General features: G+C 38.9%; 1 protein-coding gene across 1 annotated transcript in view; it reads left to right on the forward strand.

Annotated features, from left to right (window-relative positions):
• Trim24 (tripartite motif containing 24) overlaps positions 1-14,464 on the forward strand; it is a 109,713-nt gene that overhangs the window by 33,891 nt on the left and 61,358 nt on the right. Inside the window, exons 2-3 of the mRNA XM_013353228.2 lie at positions 5,681-5,799; positions 14,141-14,288. Of these exons, the coding sequence (XP_013208682.1) occupies positions 5,681-5,799; positions 14,141-14,288 (267 nt within the window). The remainder of the gene's footprint in view (positions 1-5,680; positions 5,800-14,140; positions 14,289-14,464) is intronic.

Consider the following 14,464-nt stretch of genomic DNA (forward strand, 5'->3'; position numbering starts at 1 on the left):
TTTTATTCGGTCTGCCTGCCAGCCCTGCCTAGCTAGTTATTGGCCATTCAGGTGTTCTAGACAGGCAAAGTAACACAGCCTCAGAGTTAAACAAATGCAGCATAAAATAATGCAGCACATCTTTGTATTATTAAATAAATGTTCTACAGCATAAACAAATGTAACATGAAAAAGTAAAGTCTAAAGATCTCCTGAGTAAATTGGGAGCATGGGGACCTTGGGAGAGGGTTGAAGGGGAGGGGAGAGGTAGGGAGGGGAGCAGAGAAAAATGTAGAGCTCAATAAAAATCAATTTAAAAAGTAAATTCTAAAAGTAGATGATTTTAGTAATCTTAAAATTTGCTAGGTTGGTAACCTATCATTGGATTTTATTACCAAGTATGTTATATCAAGACTTGCTTATCACAGTAATTTTCAAGTAGTACATTTTATACAGTGTTTAACAATATATCTGCTTAGTTTAGGATCTCTCCTCCTTGTTTTTTTTTTTTTTCTTTCTTTTCCTTGCATGTGTGTGTATATGTGTGAGGCTGTTTCTTTTAGCCTAGGCAAGCCTTGAAATCTAGATCCTCCTGTCTGTACCTCCTGCTTGCTGGGATTATAGGCACATGCCATATGCCGGCCTTACTGGCAATTTTTTTTTTTTTTTTTTGTGGTGGTGGTGGTAGTTGAGGGGCTATAGCTTTCTCTTGTCTTCTCACACCCTTTGTTGTAGCTAAGAGGCTTTCTTCCTTTCTTTCATGATAACTCATTTCTCTCTGTCTTGGTTTCAGTTTTAGCATATTAAATCAATTCTAATTTGGATTCACTCATCTTGGAAACTTTGCAGAATTTTTCTTTTCTATAAAATTCTTGCCCATTATATTTCTTTTTGAAATTCTGATTAAAACTTGTTCTGTCTTTTATGTGTATATGTTTTTAATCTCTGGACTTCCGTTCTGCTTCCACTGTTTCCATTACTTTTCAGTGTGTGTGTGTGTGTGTGTGTGTGTGTGTCAGGGTATTTTTTTGCTCACATGAGTACAGTGTCTATGGAGATCAAAAGAGGGCATTGAATCCTTGGAGCTGAAGTTGCAGGTAGTTGTGATCTGAAATCAGTTCCTCTTGAAGAGCAAGTAGTACATGCTCTCACCCATGACTCATTTCTCCAGCCCCAAACTGTTTGCATTTCTGAATGGACTTGAATACCACCTGTCTATCTAGATTGCTGAACTGTTTCTTAAAGTTAGGGAGATAAATAGTGTTAAGTCCTTCAAATGTATGTTTTAAATCATTGTTTAGATTGAAACATTATTCATTTAAAAATTATTCTTTAACCATGAGTTATTTGGAACATTTAATTTTTAAATATCTAGAAATTTCTTATTCTGTTCTAATTTCTAAGATGGTCTCGTTTTGGTCATGAAACAGTCTGTTTTTTTTCCAATTTGTTTTTTTTTCCCCTCTATTCTTTGTAAATACTTTGCCTTTGTGTGCAAGTGTGTGTATACTATGTGCATGCCCGGTGCCAGGAAAGACTGGAGAAGAGAAGGTACTAGATCCCAGGAACTGGAAGATAAAAGTTGCTCTTGATGGGAACCAAACCCAGGTCCTATGGAAGAGGAGCCAATGCTTTTAACCACTGAGCCATCTCTCCAGACCTGTTTTTAGTTCTTTCAAAACATGTTTTATTGTTCAGCATATATTACATCTTGATGACATCCCTTTTGCACTTAAGTATAGACAATTCTGGTATTAAATATCATTTTATCAAGTTACTTGGCACCTCGAGTCTTTTGATTTTTCAAGACAGGGTTTCTCTGTAGCTTTGGAGCCTGTCCTGGATCTAGCTCTTGTAGACCAGGCTGGTCTCGAACGCACAGAGATCTGCCCACTTCTGCCTTCCGATTGCTGGGATTAAAGGCTTGCGCCACCACCACCCGGCCGGCACCTCAAGTCTTGTTACTGATTTTCTGCTCACTACTCTGTTGATTATTGAGAGGAGGGTTGAAATCTCCAATTATAATGCAAATTTATCTTTTTATTTCTATGTCTATTTTTTCAACGTATTATGTTCTGTTAGGTGCTTTGTGTATTAAGATTGTAGATTCATGAAGAATTGACCCCTTTATGATTAGGCAATGTTTTCTGATGATAATCCTTGTATAGTCAGTCTGCTTTCTCTAGGTTTTTTGTTTTTTGAAGCCTGTTTACTATTTTTGCCTGCTACATTTTCTGTTTACTTAGTCCAGTGAGACGGAACATATATACAAGTCACGTGATGGAAGTTTATTACTCAAAGTAGACATCAAAAGGACCAGGAGGCGCTAAGTATCCATTGCCAACAAGACCTTCAAGGCCTAGGAAAGCTGTCCACGGCAGATGAAGTCCTGTTTGTGTACTGCAAGTGAGGAGCTACAGAAAGCAAGCAGCTACCCTAGGTTATATAACCCAGTGGCAACAATATTCATTGGGATTAAAGCACTGAAGGCTATCCTGTTTCCAAGACAACAGGGACAGTGATCTGGCTGTTCCAGTCAACTCTTCATTTCAAGATATTGTATCCCTAATACACTAAGAACTACAAATGAGAAAGAAATGCCTCTGTCCAAGTTCACCTGAATAGCTAACTCTCCTGAACAGATGTCTAAATGTATCTCTGTTGTACATTTGTGTGTGTGCATGCGTGGTTAAAAGTAGGTTTCTGGGCTAATGGTATGTAACTTAGTAGCAGAGCACTTGGATGGCATGTGTGAGGCCCTGGATTCAATCCCCAGCATCTTAAAATAATATAGGAGAGATCCAGCAATGAGCACTTGCTGCTCTGGCAGTTCTCAGCGCCCATCCGCGGCTCAGAACCATCTGCAGCTGCAGTTCCACAGAATCTGATACCCTCTTCTGGCCCCTGCATGTCCTTTACACATGTGATGCACATATGTACATCTGGGCAAAGTACTCATACACATAAAAGCTTGATTTTTTAATGTATGCTTCTGTAGATATTATTTGAGTCTTTTGATAGACAGGGACTACATAATTCATTCAGTTAACAGATGGACTGCAATGATGATACCATAAGATTGTATTACAGTAATTTTATAGCCATCTTAGTTATTAGTTACTCTAAATATACTCTTGTGTGGTTAACAACATGAAGTAGTTGCCGAATAATACATTCTTACCATATCCTCATCACTGTCACGTGATCTTTCTTTGAAGAGGAGTAATCTTGATAGCAAGCCATTAATGTATGATGGACCAAGTACAGATCACTAATTTGTAGTTTATACACTAGCTCCTTTTTCTCTATAGATATTGGAGTTTGTATTTCTTGAATAGGGATGATCTGTCTCTGATCATTCTCATGTCATGTGATCTGGTCCTTGTAACTAGACCTTAAAATCCTCATCTCTTTTATAGAAATGAGCAAAATATGCTAACCATTCATGACATAGAAAGTAAATTATAAACTTTGCATTAAGCTTATATTTAGAGCTAAGACCAAAAAGACAACAAGTGAGACAGCAAGTCATACATCTCAGAATCCAGAAGCTGAAATCATTTATAAGAAAAAAATGAAAGTTGATTGTAAATACACTTCCTTATGAGTTACTTATAGCAGTCATCAGTCATGTTTTATGACCTATAACATGCTTTGTAATTCTAGTAAGCACAGAAACTTTAAATGGACAAAAAACAGAAAAACATTTGCATTGTTTTGTTTTAGAATGTAGAAAAAATATTGTTAGTTCCAATTTAACAAGTACTTTCTCGTTTAGTTTTTTTAAAATATATTCTACATTCTTAGTGTTAGATGTTGGTAAAGAGTTCTTTATGATTTCTCTAAAATGATGACACCTTCCTTGACTGTGATTTTTTTTTAAATGTCTCCTTAAAAATAAGCTGTTTTCCCCACCTTCCTAGGTGTGTCTAATAGACTTATTTTAGCCCAACACTAACTATATTTATTGTATGATATGAAATGTCTTAGCTTTTTGTTAGGTTTGTTTGCTTAGTTTTGCACCCAGGAGCTTTTGGCATCTGTGTGTTTAAATACTTACCTATCAGGCAGGATTCGAATCACAAATTTCCCATTTAGAGTGTGTGACCATGAATAAGTTATAGTAACACTAAATGCACTAGAATTGATATAGTAAAGGGCTCTTCCAGGACCAAGTAAGAGCTCACACAGAAGGCTGGCCTCTTTTCTTGGGACTCAGAAGCTCTTCATTTACTTCAGGAAAGAACTGATTGTCTTTGAAAGGCTCTGCTTTCTTTCTAGACTTAACCACTATCAGTATTTTTTTTTTTTTGTTAATCATTATCACTTGAGTTTTTCCTCCTAGTTTTATTAGTCCTACATACTTAAAATTTTTCGTTTTGATTCTACTGATTTGCTGGTTCCATTTGTGTTTATTTTGCTCCTGTCTAGCCGTCTAACTATTTGAATGTGGTACACAGTAACTTGTGTAGACGTTTAGACTATTATAAAGGAAGGCCTTTATTTATTTATTTGTTTTGTTTTTTGTTTTTATTTTTTTGAGACAGGATTTCTCTGTAGCTTTGGAGCCTGTCTTGGAACTAGCTCTTGTAGACCAGGCTGGCCTCTAACTCACAGAGATCTACCTGCCTCTGTGTGGTCTTGCCATAAGTTTGAGTGCCAAATGTTGTTTTTGACTAAATCTCAATTGTTTCATTTTACATTGGTAAAAACTTGGGAACTAGATACAAGGGTGAAAGCCTGCTAGCTCAGAGAGGCAGAAAAAGCACCCAGCTGACCTTCCTCTTCAGTGAAAGAAAGCTACCTTTCTTCTGCCACCTCAAACAGAAACCTCAAACCGAATGTCCCTCCCTTCTACTTCCTGTGCATCTCTATACATCTCCTAACTCCCTTTTACTCTCTATGGTTTTTTTTTCTTTGCTCACTTACTGTCAACTGGTTAATTGCTCTTCCTCTTGAGCTATGGTTGACTTTGTTTAATTCTGTTTACAATTTTCAAGCAGAAAACTCTTGGATTAAAGGTGTGTGCTAGGGTTGAGCCACACCACAACTAGAAATAGCCACACAACAACAATCTCAGAGATCACTGTGTGAGATCCTACAACAAGTAGCTATCCCAGCAATTTGTAGAGTTCTTGTGCTTTTTTTTCTTCTAATTTCTAGTGCCATGTTAATTATACATAGATGTTTCTGGTATGTATATTCAGTTCTGGTTTTGCTTATTTTTACAAAAATACCGTATTATAAACTTACTATATTTATATTGTTTTTCCCCTTCCTTTCCTCCCTCTAATCTCTCCTATGTATTCCCCCCAAACTCCCTCTGGAAACCATGTGCACATACGCGCGCGTGCGCACACACACACACACACACACACACACACACACACTATGCCTAAATATACAAATATACCTGCTAAGTCCATTTAGTATTACTTGTATGATTTCAGTGCCGACCACTTGGAATTAGGTAACCATTTAGGTGCATCATCCCCAGGGAAAAACTATTTCTCCTGTCTCGAGCATGCCTTAGTTGCTTATCTGTATTTCTTTGTAGGTGTGTCCCTATGAGATTACCCCCTTCCATGTTAGAAAATTTGGAGTATAAAATATTAGTAACAAAACCTTGTCCAATTACAGTTTAGATGAGATGTGGCAATCTCAGTATATTAAACTTCAAATTCAATTTTGTCTTTCCCAGTTGGAGTCATTCGATGCCCAGTTTGCAGTCAAGAATGTGCTGAGAGACATATTATAGACAACTTTTTTGTGAAGGACACCACTGAGGTTCCCAGTAGTACAGTAGAAAAGTCTAATCAGGTAAGTGTCAATTCAAGCCTTCACTACCTATGATGAAGCAGCTTAAATGATATAGGAGAGTATTTTAAAAGCCAAATTTTAGAACTTACTATACAAAATTATATTTTTTATGTGTATAAATAATAAATAGTTGAGTTTAGGAATAAAATAATACCAACATAAAAGCCCATGATTTTTCATCATATTCCTTATCATTTATTTATTATTTATTTATTTATTTAGTGTGTAGTGTTCTACCTGCATGTATGCTTGTAAGCCACCATGTGGGTGCTGCAAACCAAACTCAGGACCTCTGGAAGAGCAGCCAGTGCTCTCAACCACTGAGCCATCTCTCCAACCCCCCATCATATTTCTTTATGCTATGGGAAAACATTATGCTATAATTAGGATTATTTAATTTTTTTGTACTGAGTTAACTGGGTTTTGAAATTGTTACTTTAGTTTTCTTTTTAAAATGATTTATTTTTCTGTGTATTAGTGTTTTTCCTGCATTCTATTAAACATACTGTCTGTGTGCAGTGCCTGTGGAGGACAAAAGAGGGCATCATATCCTCTGGAACTCGAGTTAAATACAGTATTCAACCGCTTGGGAGTCTTGGGAACCTAACCCAGGTCCTGTACAAGAGCAACAAATGTGCTTTTAACTGTTGAATTGTCTCTTTAACCCTAGTCTCCTTTTGCAAACTGTATTATTATTCAAATAAAAATAGGTTAGATTTTTGATGAAGAATTCTACATTTTAAAAATTACTTTATTGCATGCATTTGGTACATATGGCTATGCATACTTGATGGCTGTAAATAAAATCAGAGGACAAGTTGGTGAAGTTGGTTTTCTCCTTCCATTTTTATGTGTTTTCTGGGAGTCTATCTTAGGTCATCATGCTTGCATTGTCAGACTGGAAACAGCTGTCCATGCTGAGCTGTCTCAGAGGTATATCTGTTTAAGAAAGTCTTGTATGCCGGGCGGTGGTGGCGCACACCTTTAATTCCAACACTTGGGAGGCAGAGACAGGTGGATCTCTGTGAGTTCGAGGCCAGCCTGGTCTATAAGAGCTAGTTCCAGGACAGGAACCAAAAGCTACGGAGAAATCCTGTCTCGAAAAATAAAAAAAAAAAAAGTCTTGTGTTCATGGTGTTGATCGAAAGCTTCCTTTAGTAGCATTGTCTAAGGTGCTCAATTTAGATTTGCAACAGTATCATTTGTTTTTCACTCCTTCAAGCTTAAATGTAGATACTATTTCCTTAGGGAGAATCTGTGATGTTCTATCATGGGATGGCCCTTTAAGGTGAATTCCTTTGCATGTGCCAAGAAGTATAGTAAATTTGTATGCATGTAAATTTTGATTCATTTGTGTCTCTTGGTGGTTCTTTTCATTTGTAACAAAAGATCCAGGAAAGAACTAAATCTAATTCTAGTTTGGAAAAAAAATTTTAATTTTGTCTGTTGGGAATTCTTCGTCATGTGTGTAATGGTAAAAATAAAACAGCACTGTTCCCCAAGTGGCCCATTGGCCTCGACGGGCAGCAGATCCCAGGCCAGGAATCACACAACGCATGAGACCACAGTGGGCCACTAGCAGCTGGTCCCATGAAGAGCTGCATTTGCGGCAGGTGAGAGACAGATGGATAGGCATGCCACACAGAGTGAGGTTGGATATTTATTTAGTGGGTTATGGAGGGGAGAGGGGAGAGAGAGGGGGGAGCAGGGGAGAGGAGAGGAATCACAGCAGCAGCTACCTCTTTGGGAAAAAGAAGGAAAGAAAGAGAGAGCTCGGGCTGAAGACAGGAAGGAAGAGCTGCCTGCCTCCACGGTGGACGGGGGAAGGAGTAGGTGGGGTGGCTCTTACAAGGACAGGACAGACCATTACATTCCCATTTCTTTTTATAGTATAAAGGTGGGAGGTTAGGCACAATAGACTAAAGGAATTGGGGCAGCGGATTCTCAAGACTACTTCCTGCTTATTTGTGGGCATCATCTTGGTGTGGGGGTAACCTGAGAAAGCTGGGTGCTGGTCACATTCTGGGGTAGGTGGTCTCTTTGCTCCTGTCTGGTGTTTTTGGTGTGGAAATGTCTGGTGTCTTTTACACCTGTTTAAGGTATTGGCAGAACAGAGGACAAAGTTAAGTTTAGGGGAAAAAATTTTTTGTAGGACCAAATTTTGAAATGAAAGGGGTGTATCTGACTTGTTTAAGGTGCATCCTATAATTTGGCTACCTAGAACACACAAGAATTTTTTGGTCTTATGGAAACATAAGTTTTAGACAGCATATTTATATCAGAATGACTGTGACAGATTTTTTTTTTGCACAACAAAAAGTATTTTTAAGACTATGAAAGACAGCATGAGAGAGAAATTTGATAACTTGTATTTGTCCTCACACCTTTATAATTTGTAGGTACACACCTTAATAAATTGTATTTGTATTTTACTGAAATTTGTTTGGTGAGGCTATCCTTTTAAACTTACAAAATCTCAGCTGTCAAACTGCATCAGAGATCTTTGAGAAGGATAAAATTTTACTTGAGTTACTGATTAAAAAACAACAGAGAACTTACTTGGTTGGCATCTAGAGCTACTCCTCAGGCTCCTCCATGGTCGTTAAGGGTCGTATTTTTCTTTTGCTGTTTGGTGCAGGACTTGCCAGGCTCCAGAAGATTCTGTGGGCTAAGAAATCAGTAGGAAAACAAGTGTACCTTGACCTGAGCAGCTAGGCTGTCGATTCCAGTGATACTGTCCACTGTCTGGGTATCTTCAGTTTAGATGAAAGCAGTTTTGCCCAGCGCTTGGCAGTTGAAGCAAATTGTGGATGGACATTGTTCTGTGCCCATTTGTCTTCTGTCTTCTTTGGAGGAAATAGAGTGCTGCTGCTAGGAGCCAACTTGTCTCTTTTTGTTACGAAAAGTTTTTTAATAATTAAACATTTAAATGTTATATTCCCCAGATCTCTGAGCAGTTGAGGGCTGTTTGCCAGGTATAGATGAGTTATAGCTACAGTATAGAATCTGCCTGGAGAGCTGAGTTTGAGCTTGACTGTACTGGCTCTCATTTTAACACGTAAAGCAGGGTTGGATTAAGAGACTTTAAAGTACATACCAATTTAAACATGAGATGTATTGTTTTTGTAGTCTAAAATGAGATACAATGAACAGACAATTACAACATTTAACAGTAAACATAGGTGCATTTTAAAAGACAAAAACATAAGTAAACCAGGGGACCAGGCAGGGTATACTTCAGTAAAGATGGTGGGACATGGTCACCTGACCTGGCTCTCAGTTACGATGGCAGCAAAGTCACCTGACCTCAGTTAAGATGGCGATGAAGTCACCTGGCCCCAGTTAAGATGGTGGTAAGGTCATTTGAATGGCAGCAGTCACATGTTGTATGGAAAAATCCCCATTTTCTGAGCCAAGGGAGTTTTAAACATAATAACAAGAGAGACCTAGAGGCATGTTGCCAAGCCAATGCACCACATGCCATGGTGGGGAGCAGAGGCTAGAACTGAAAATAGCTGCTTCATGGATCCGACCAATCATGTTGGTTTTACAAGTGGGTAGTTGATAGTTTGAGGAAAGGCGGAGCCAGTGGGAGACCAGTGAAGCATAGTTTGAGGGTTTATACCATAGCTGAAAATGTGAAAACCCATGAAAAACACCACAGGGTCTATAGAAGTGTGTCCTTTCTCTAAAAACAGTGTTAAAGTCTGACTAGCTCCGGTACAGGCGACTCAGAAGCCAGAGAGGCTAGAGGCTGCTCTGTGCAGTCTCTCATGGTGGGGATGAGTGGTCCAAAAGAAAAGAAAAAGGAGAAAGAAAAATCTGAGGAACCCTGGGCCCCCTAATTGAATGCACCGCACAGCGTGTGCAATGCTAGCACAGGAGGACCAACCATGGGTTGTCTGGTCATGTTTTTAGTTATAGAAAGCAGCGAAGGGCTCAACGTAGCTTTGAAGGCTGGTTGGGGGCTGGAAGGGGAAAACTCACCAATGAAGCTGCTGGTGTGCATAGAGATAGGTTCAGACAGATGGAATTCATGGTTGTTGTGGAAAAAATACCCGGTTCCGGATCCCAACCCCAGGAGAAGGGTGGTAGAGCCTCCTGGGTTTCGGCACCAATGATATGGTTTAAGTAAAATGACACCATTCCCCAAGTGGCTGCAGCAGTCAGCAGGTTCTGAGAACACAGTGGGCAATGAAGGCAGCCATCCCAGACAGGGAGCCCCTGAGTGGCCCACGAGTCTCAGGCCAACAGCATCGGCAGGGAGCCACATGGTGGATGAGAGACCGAGGTGGATAGGCACACCTCAAGATCATGCTGCGGGTACCCCGAAGGTCCAGGGCAGGGAGCTACGCTGCAGGTGAGAGACAGAGACATGGATAGGGATGCCATACAGAGGAGGTTGGATATTTATTTAGTGGATTATGGAAGGAAAGGGGGAAGAGCAGAGAGAGAAACAGAGGAGGGAAGGGGAGAAGTGGGAAGAAGGGAGAGAGGCAGAAGCTGCCTCTTTGGGGGAGAAATTGAAAAAAGGTTGAGAGCTCAGGCTGGAAGCAGAAGGAAGATCTGCCTGCCGTGGTGGTGGGAGGGAGTGGGTAGGGCTTGTCTCTTAAAGGGACAGGACAGACCATTACAATGTGTGACTAGTTTCTGTGCTCCCCCCTTTTCATTTTCAGCTTTTTTATTCCTAAGTTGTAATTACAGGGATTTAGGGTTCAATTTACTTATAAAAGAACTTAGTTGATACTAGTTTAAATTCTGTTGTTTTAACACTATCCACATTGCTCCCCAAAGGCCAAATTGGGTTTGCTCTAGGGGATAAACTATCTCCCAGTAAAACCAGCTTTCTTTGGGGGAGGGAGTTTGACTCAGGCTTTGTGCAACTTTGGAGTCTCTCCTGGCACTTGCTCTATAGACTGTAGGCTGGCCTCGAACTCACAAGAGATCTGTTTGCCTCTGCCTCCCAAGTGCTGGGATTAGAGGCATGCACCACCACAGCCTGGGCAAAACCTGCTTGAAATAATGGAACTGGCTGTGGGTTTACCTCAGGTGTAATGTGTATGTGTAGTATGCGGGAGTCCCTGGGCCTGCTCTAAGGAAAAATACACAAATTAATTTTGGAGACTATGTATTGCTCGTTGTTCTAGGCTTGTCAGTGGCACTTCCTACCTTGCTGGTATTTTTCTTTTTGTCCTTTTTGCTGTTTGCAGTAGTGAACTCATAGTGTGCTTCCATCCCAGAATGACAGGATCTTGCTCCTATTTTGCACTTTATATTTTGTTTCATTTACCAGGGATCTAGAACAGTGCATATTAGACATTCCTCATTCCTTTTTGTAGCCTACAATGGAAGATTGGAAATTTAAGTTGCATCCTTATAGACACAATAGTTGGCCTTAAAATATCTCTTGATCTATCAAAAATCTTCAGAATCAGAGGAAGAGAAATGGTAGATGGGATCCAGAGTGTCATTGAGAAAGCAAAGAGGATTGGCAGATTGTATCAATAACATGAAAAAAGGTGATGATAAGCCCTAAGAAAAGACAGATTTTTGGTTCTTGCAAATAACAGATGCTTGGAATTTGGCAACTTCTGAATTATGTGCATTTTTGTTTTTAACTACAAAAATAGATAGTATTGCCACTGTCTACACCATTATACCAGCCAGATACATGTATTCCCACTGCACTCTCCAAACTTATCTTACCTCCTAAATCGTCCACTCTGCTTTGTTCTCATCTTCACTCTACTAACCCTCTTACAAATCGCCTTATGTGGGCATGCTCTGAACCTTTCTAATCTGTTCTTTGCTTTGTCGTAATAGTGATTTAAAAAATAATGTCTATTCGTGCCTTCTTTATTTAATCTTTCTTCAAAGACCACCATTGTTGTGTGGCCTTAGTTGATCTGACCCTTGCCTACCTTGCTGCCAGCTCCTTCTCTTGCCAATCTTCCCCTTGATTCCTATACTAAAGTGCTACTTGTTTACTTTCAGCTCTTTAAATGAGCAATGCTCTTCTTGCATTTTTCTTTGTGCTAATCTCTGACTAGAAGGCTTTTCCTCTAGTAGCTTTCATAGCTTGGTGTTCATGAAGTCTTTTTTTAATTTTCTTTTTTTTTTTTAAGGAAAAAACTGTTGTTTTTATCTGGGTAAATTCTTTTGTGTCTCCATAAGTTCTGACAACTTTTTGTACATTTCCTTTTATTGGCACTTCTTAATAGAGTGATCATTACAGTAATGTGGCTTTCCCACTTAATCTTAAGAATAACTCAGTAAAATATGTATCATTATCCTCGATTTAGTAATGAGTTCTGTATCCTGCTCAAGACCATTGTTGTAGTTGTGTTGTGATTTCTGTTGCTTTGATAAAACACCATGACCAAGAGTAACTTGGCAAGGAAAAGGCTTATTTCAGCTTGAAATTCTGCACTACATTTCGTCCTCAAAGGAAGTCATGGGAGAAAATTCAAGTTGGACCTGGAGGCAGGAACTGAAGCAGAGGCTATGGAGACATGCTGCTGCTTCCTAGCTTATTCCCATGACTGCCTTGCTCAGCCTGCTTGTATAACCCAGAACTACCCAGTCAGAGATTTCACTGCCCACAGTGAGTTGGGCCCTTTCCCACATTAATCCTTAATCTACATGACACCCTACAAAATTATATGCAGGCCAACCTTTTTTCTCCTCCTCCTCCATCTGTCTGTCTGTCTCTCTCTTAAATGTTTTGTTTTATGTGCATAGGCACCTTGCCTGAATGCATGTTCATGTACCGTCTGCATGTAGTACCCATTCAGGCCAGAAGAAGGCACTGGATTTCTTCTTTCCAGGCTAGAGAGACAGCTTAGTGATTAAGAACAATGATTGCTCTTCCAGAAGACTTGGGTTCAATTTTCAGCATCCACGTGGTGATCCATTACTATTCATAACTCCAGTTCCAGAGGATCAGATATCCTTTATGGACTCCACAGGCACTACATGTGTATGCTACACAACAGACATACTTGCAGGCAAAATAGTCATACACATAAAAATAAATAAAATAAATGATTTAAAATAGTCTCTCTTTCAAGATCTGTGTAGGTTTGCATCAGAATTGACAAAATCCATCCAGTACAAACATTAAGCTAATTAGTAGGATAACTTGAATTTGAACTTGTTACTCTGTTAGGATTCTAACTGTCATAAGGACAGAGACTGTTTACTTTTCCTTATTCTTGTGCATTCAATACCTAGCCTTGTACTTGGAGTGACTAGTATATTGAACTATGGAGAAAATTGTACTTAAAATTATTATTATTACTATTATTATTATTTTTGGTTTTCAAAACAGGGTTTCTCTATGCAACAGTCCTGGTAGTCCTGGGACTTACTTTGTAGACCAGGCTGGCCTTGAACTCTCTGACAGCCACCTCTATCAGTTTCTACCTCCCAAGTGCTAGGATTAAAGGCATGCACCACCACTACCCAGGTAAAATTATTTTTTAAAAAAACAGTTTTTTTTACTTTGTTAGTGTTTTGCCTACATGTATGAATGCATGTGTACTACAAGCATGCCTGGTGCCAGAAGAGAGTGTTGGATTTATTGTAATTAGGTCTACAGATGGTTGTGAGCTGTCATTTGGGTGCCAGGAACTGAACCAGTGTTGTCTACAACTGCTGAGTCATCTCTCTTTAGTCTAAGTTTAAATTTTTACTATACATTAAACTATATGCATATAAAATGAAGACTTAATCTTTTTTAAGATTTATTTTTGCTTTATTTTTTTGTGTGTTTGAATATATGTATATATGTGCACCATGTGTATTCCTGGTGCCCACAGAACCAGAAAAGGATGTCAGATCTCCTGAAGCTAGAGTTACAGATGAATGTAAGTGATCATGTGGATGCTGGGAATCTAACACAGATCCTCTGTAAGAACATCTGGAGTCATCTCTCCAACCACTTGAAGTTATTTTTACGTGTATCATTTGCCTACTTTCTGGAATGTCTAGTATATCAGTTTAGAGGCTAAGGAGAAAATGTGTTTAATCTTTGTCCAGTTTGGTGTTGCACACTATTAATCCTAGACCTCATGAGGCAGAGTCATGTGTCATATTATGAATCGAATACCATCCTGATCTAAATAGTGAGTCCCAGGCTAGTCAGGGATACATAGTGGGGACCTTGTCTAAAAAGACAGTTCTCATGTAATAACGTCTTCATTTTATATGCATATAGTTTAATGTATAGTAAAAATTTAAACTTAGACTAAAGTAAGAAAACTGATAGTCTATTTGGTTGGTATTTTATTCTTTTTAATATTTTTCAACAATTTATGTGACCAGATTCTTTTGTTACTAGGTATGTACAAGCTGTGAAGATAATGCAGAAGCTAATGGGTTTTGTGTAGAGTGTGTCGAATGGCTCTGCAAAACATGTATTAGAGCTCACCAGAGAGTGAAGTTCACAAAAGACCACACAGTCAGGCAGAAAGAAGAAGTATCTCCAGGTAATGAATCGGGTTTTCACATTTCTCTTTTTCTTTCTCTGAAACTGTATTTTTAGTCTTCCTGTACTGATACAGCTATAAACATTACACACACTTAAAGTATACTTTTTGATACAAAGAAGTCAATGTTTTAATTGAAATTGTACTTAGAGGTGCTAATAAGATATATATATATA

The sequence above is a fragment of the Microtus ochrogaster genome, unplaced genomic scaffold (assembly GCF_000317375.1).
Source record: "Microtus ochrogaster isolate Prairie Vole_2 unplaced genomic scaffold, MicOch1.0 UNK4, whole genome shotgun sequence".
NCBI classification, from domain to species: domain Eukaryota; kingdom Metazoa; phylum Chordata; class Mammalia; order Rodentia; family Cricetidae; genus Microtus; species Microtus ochrogaster.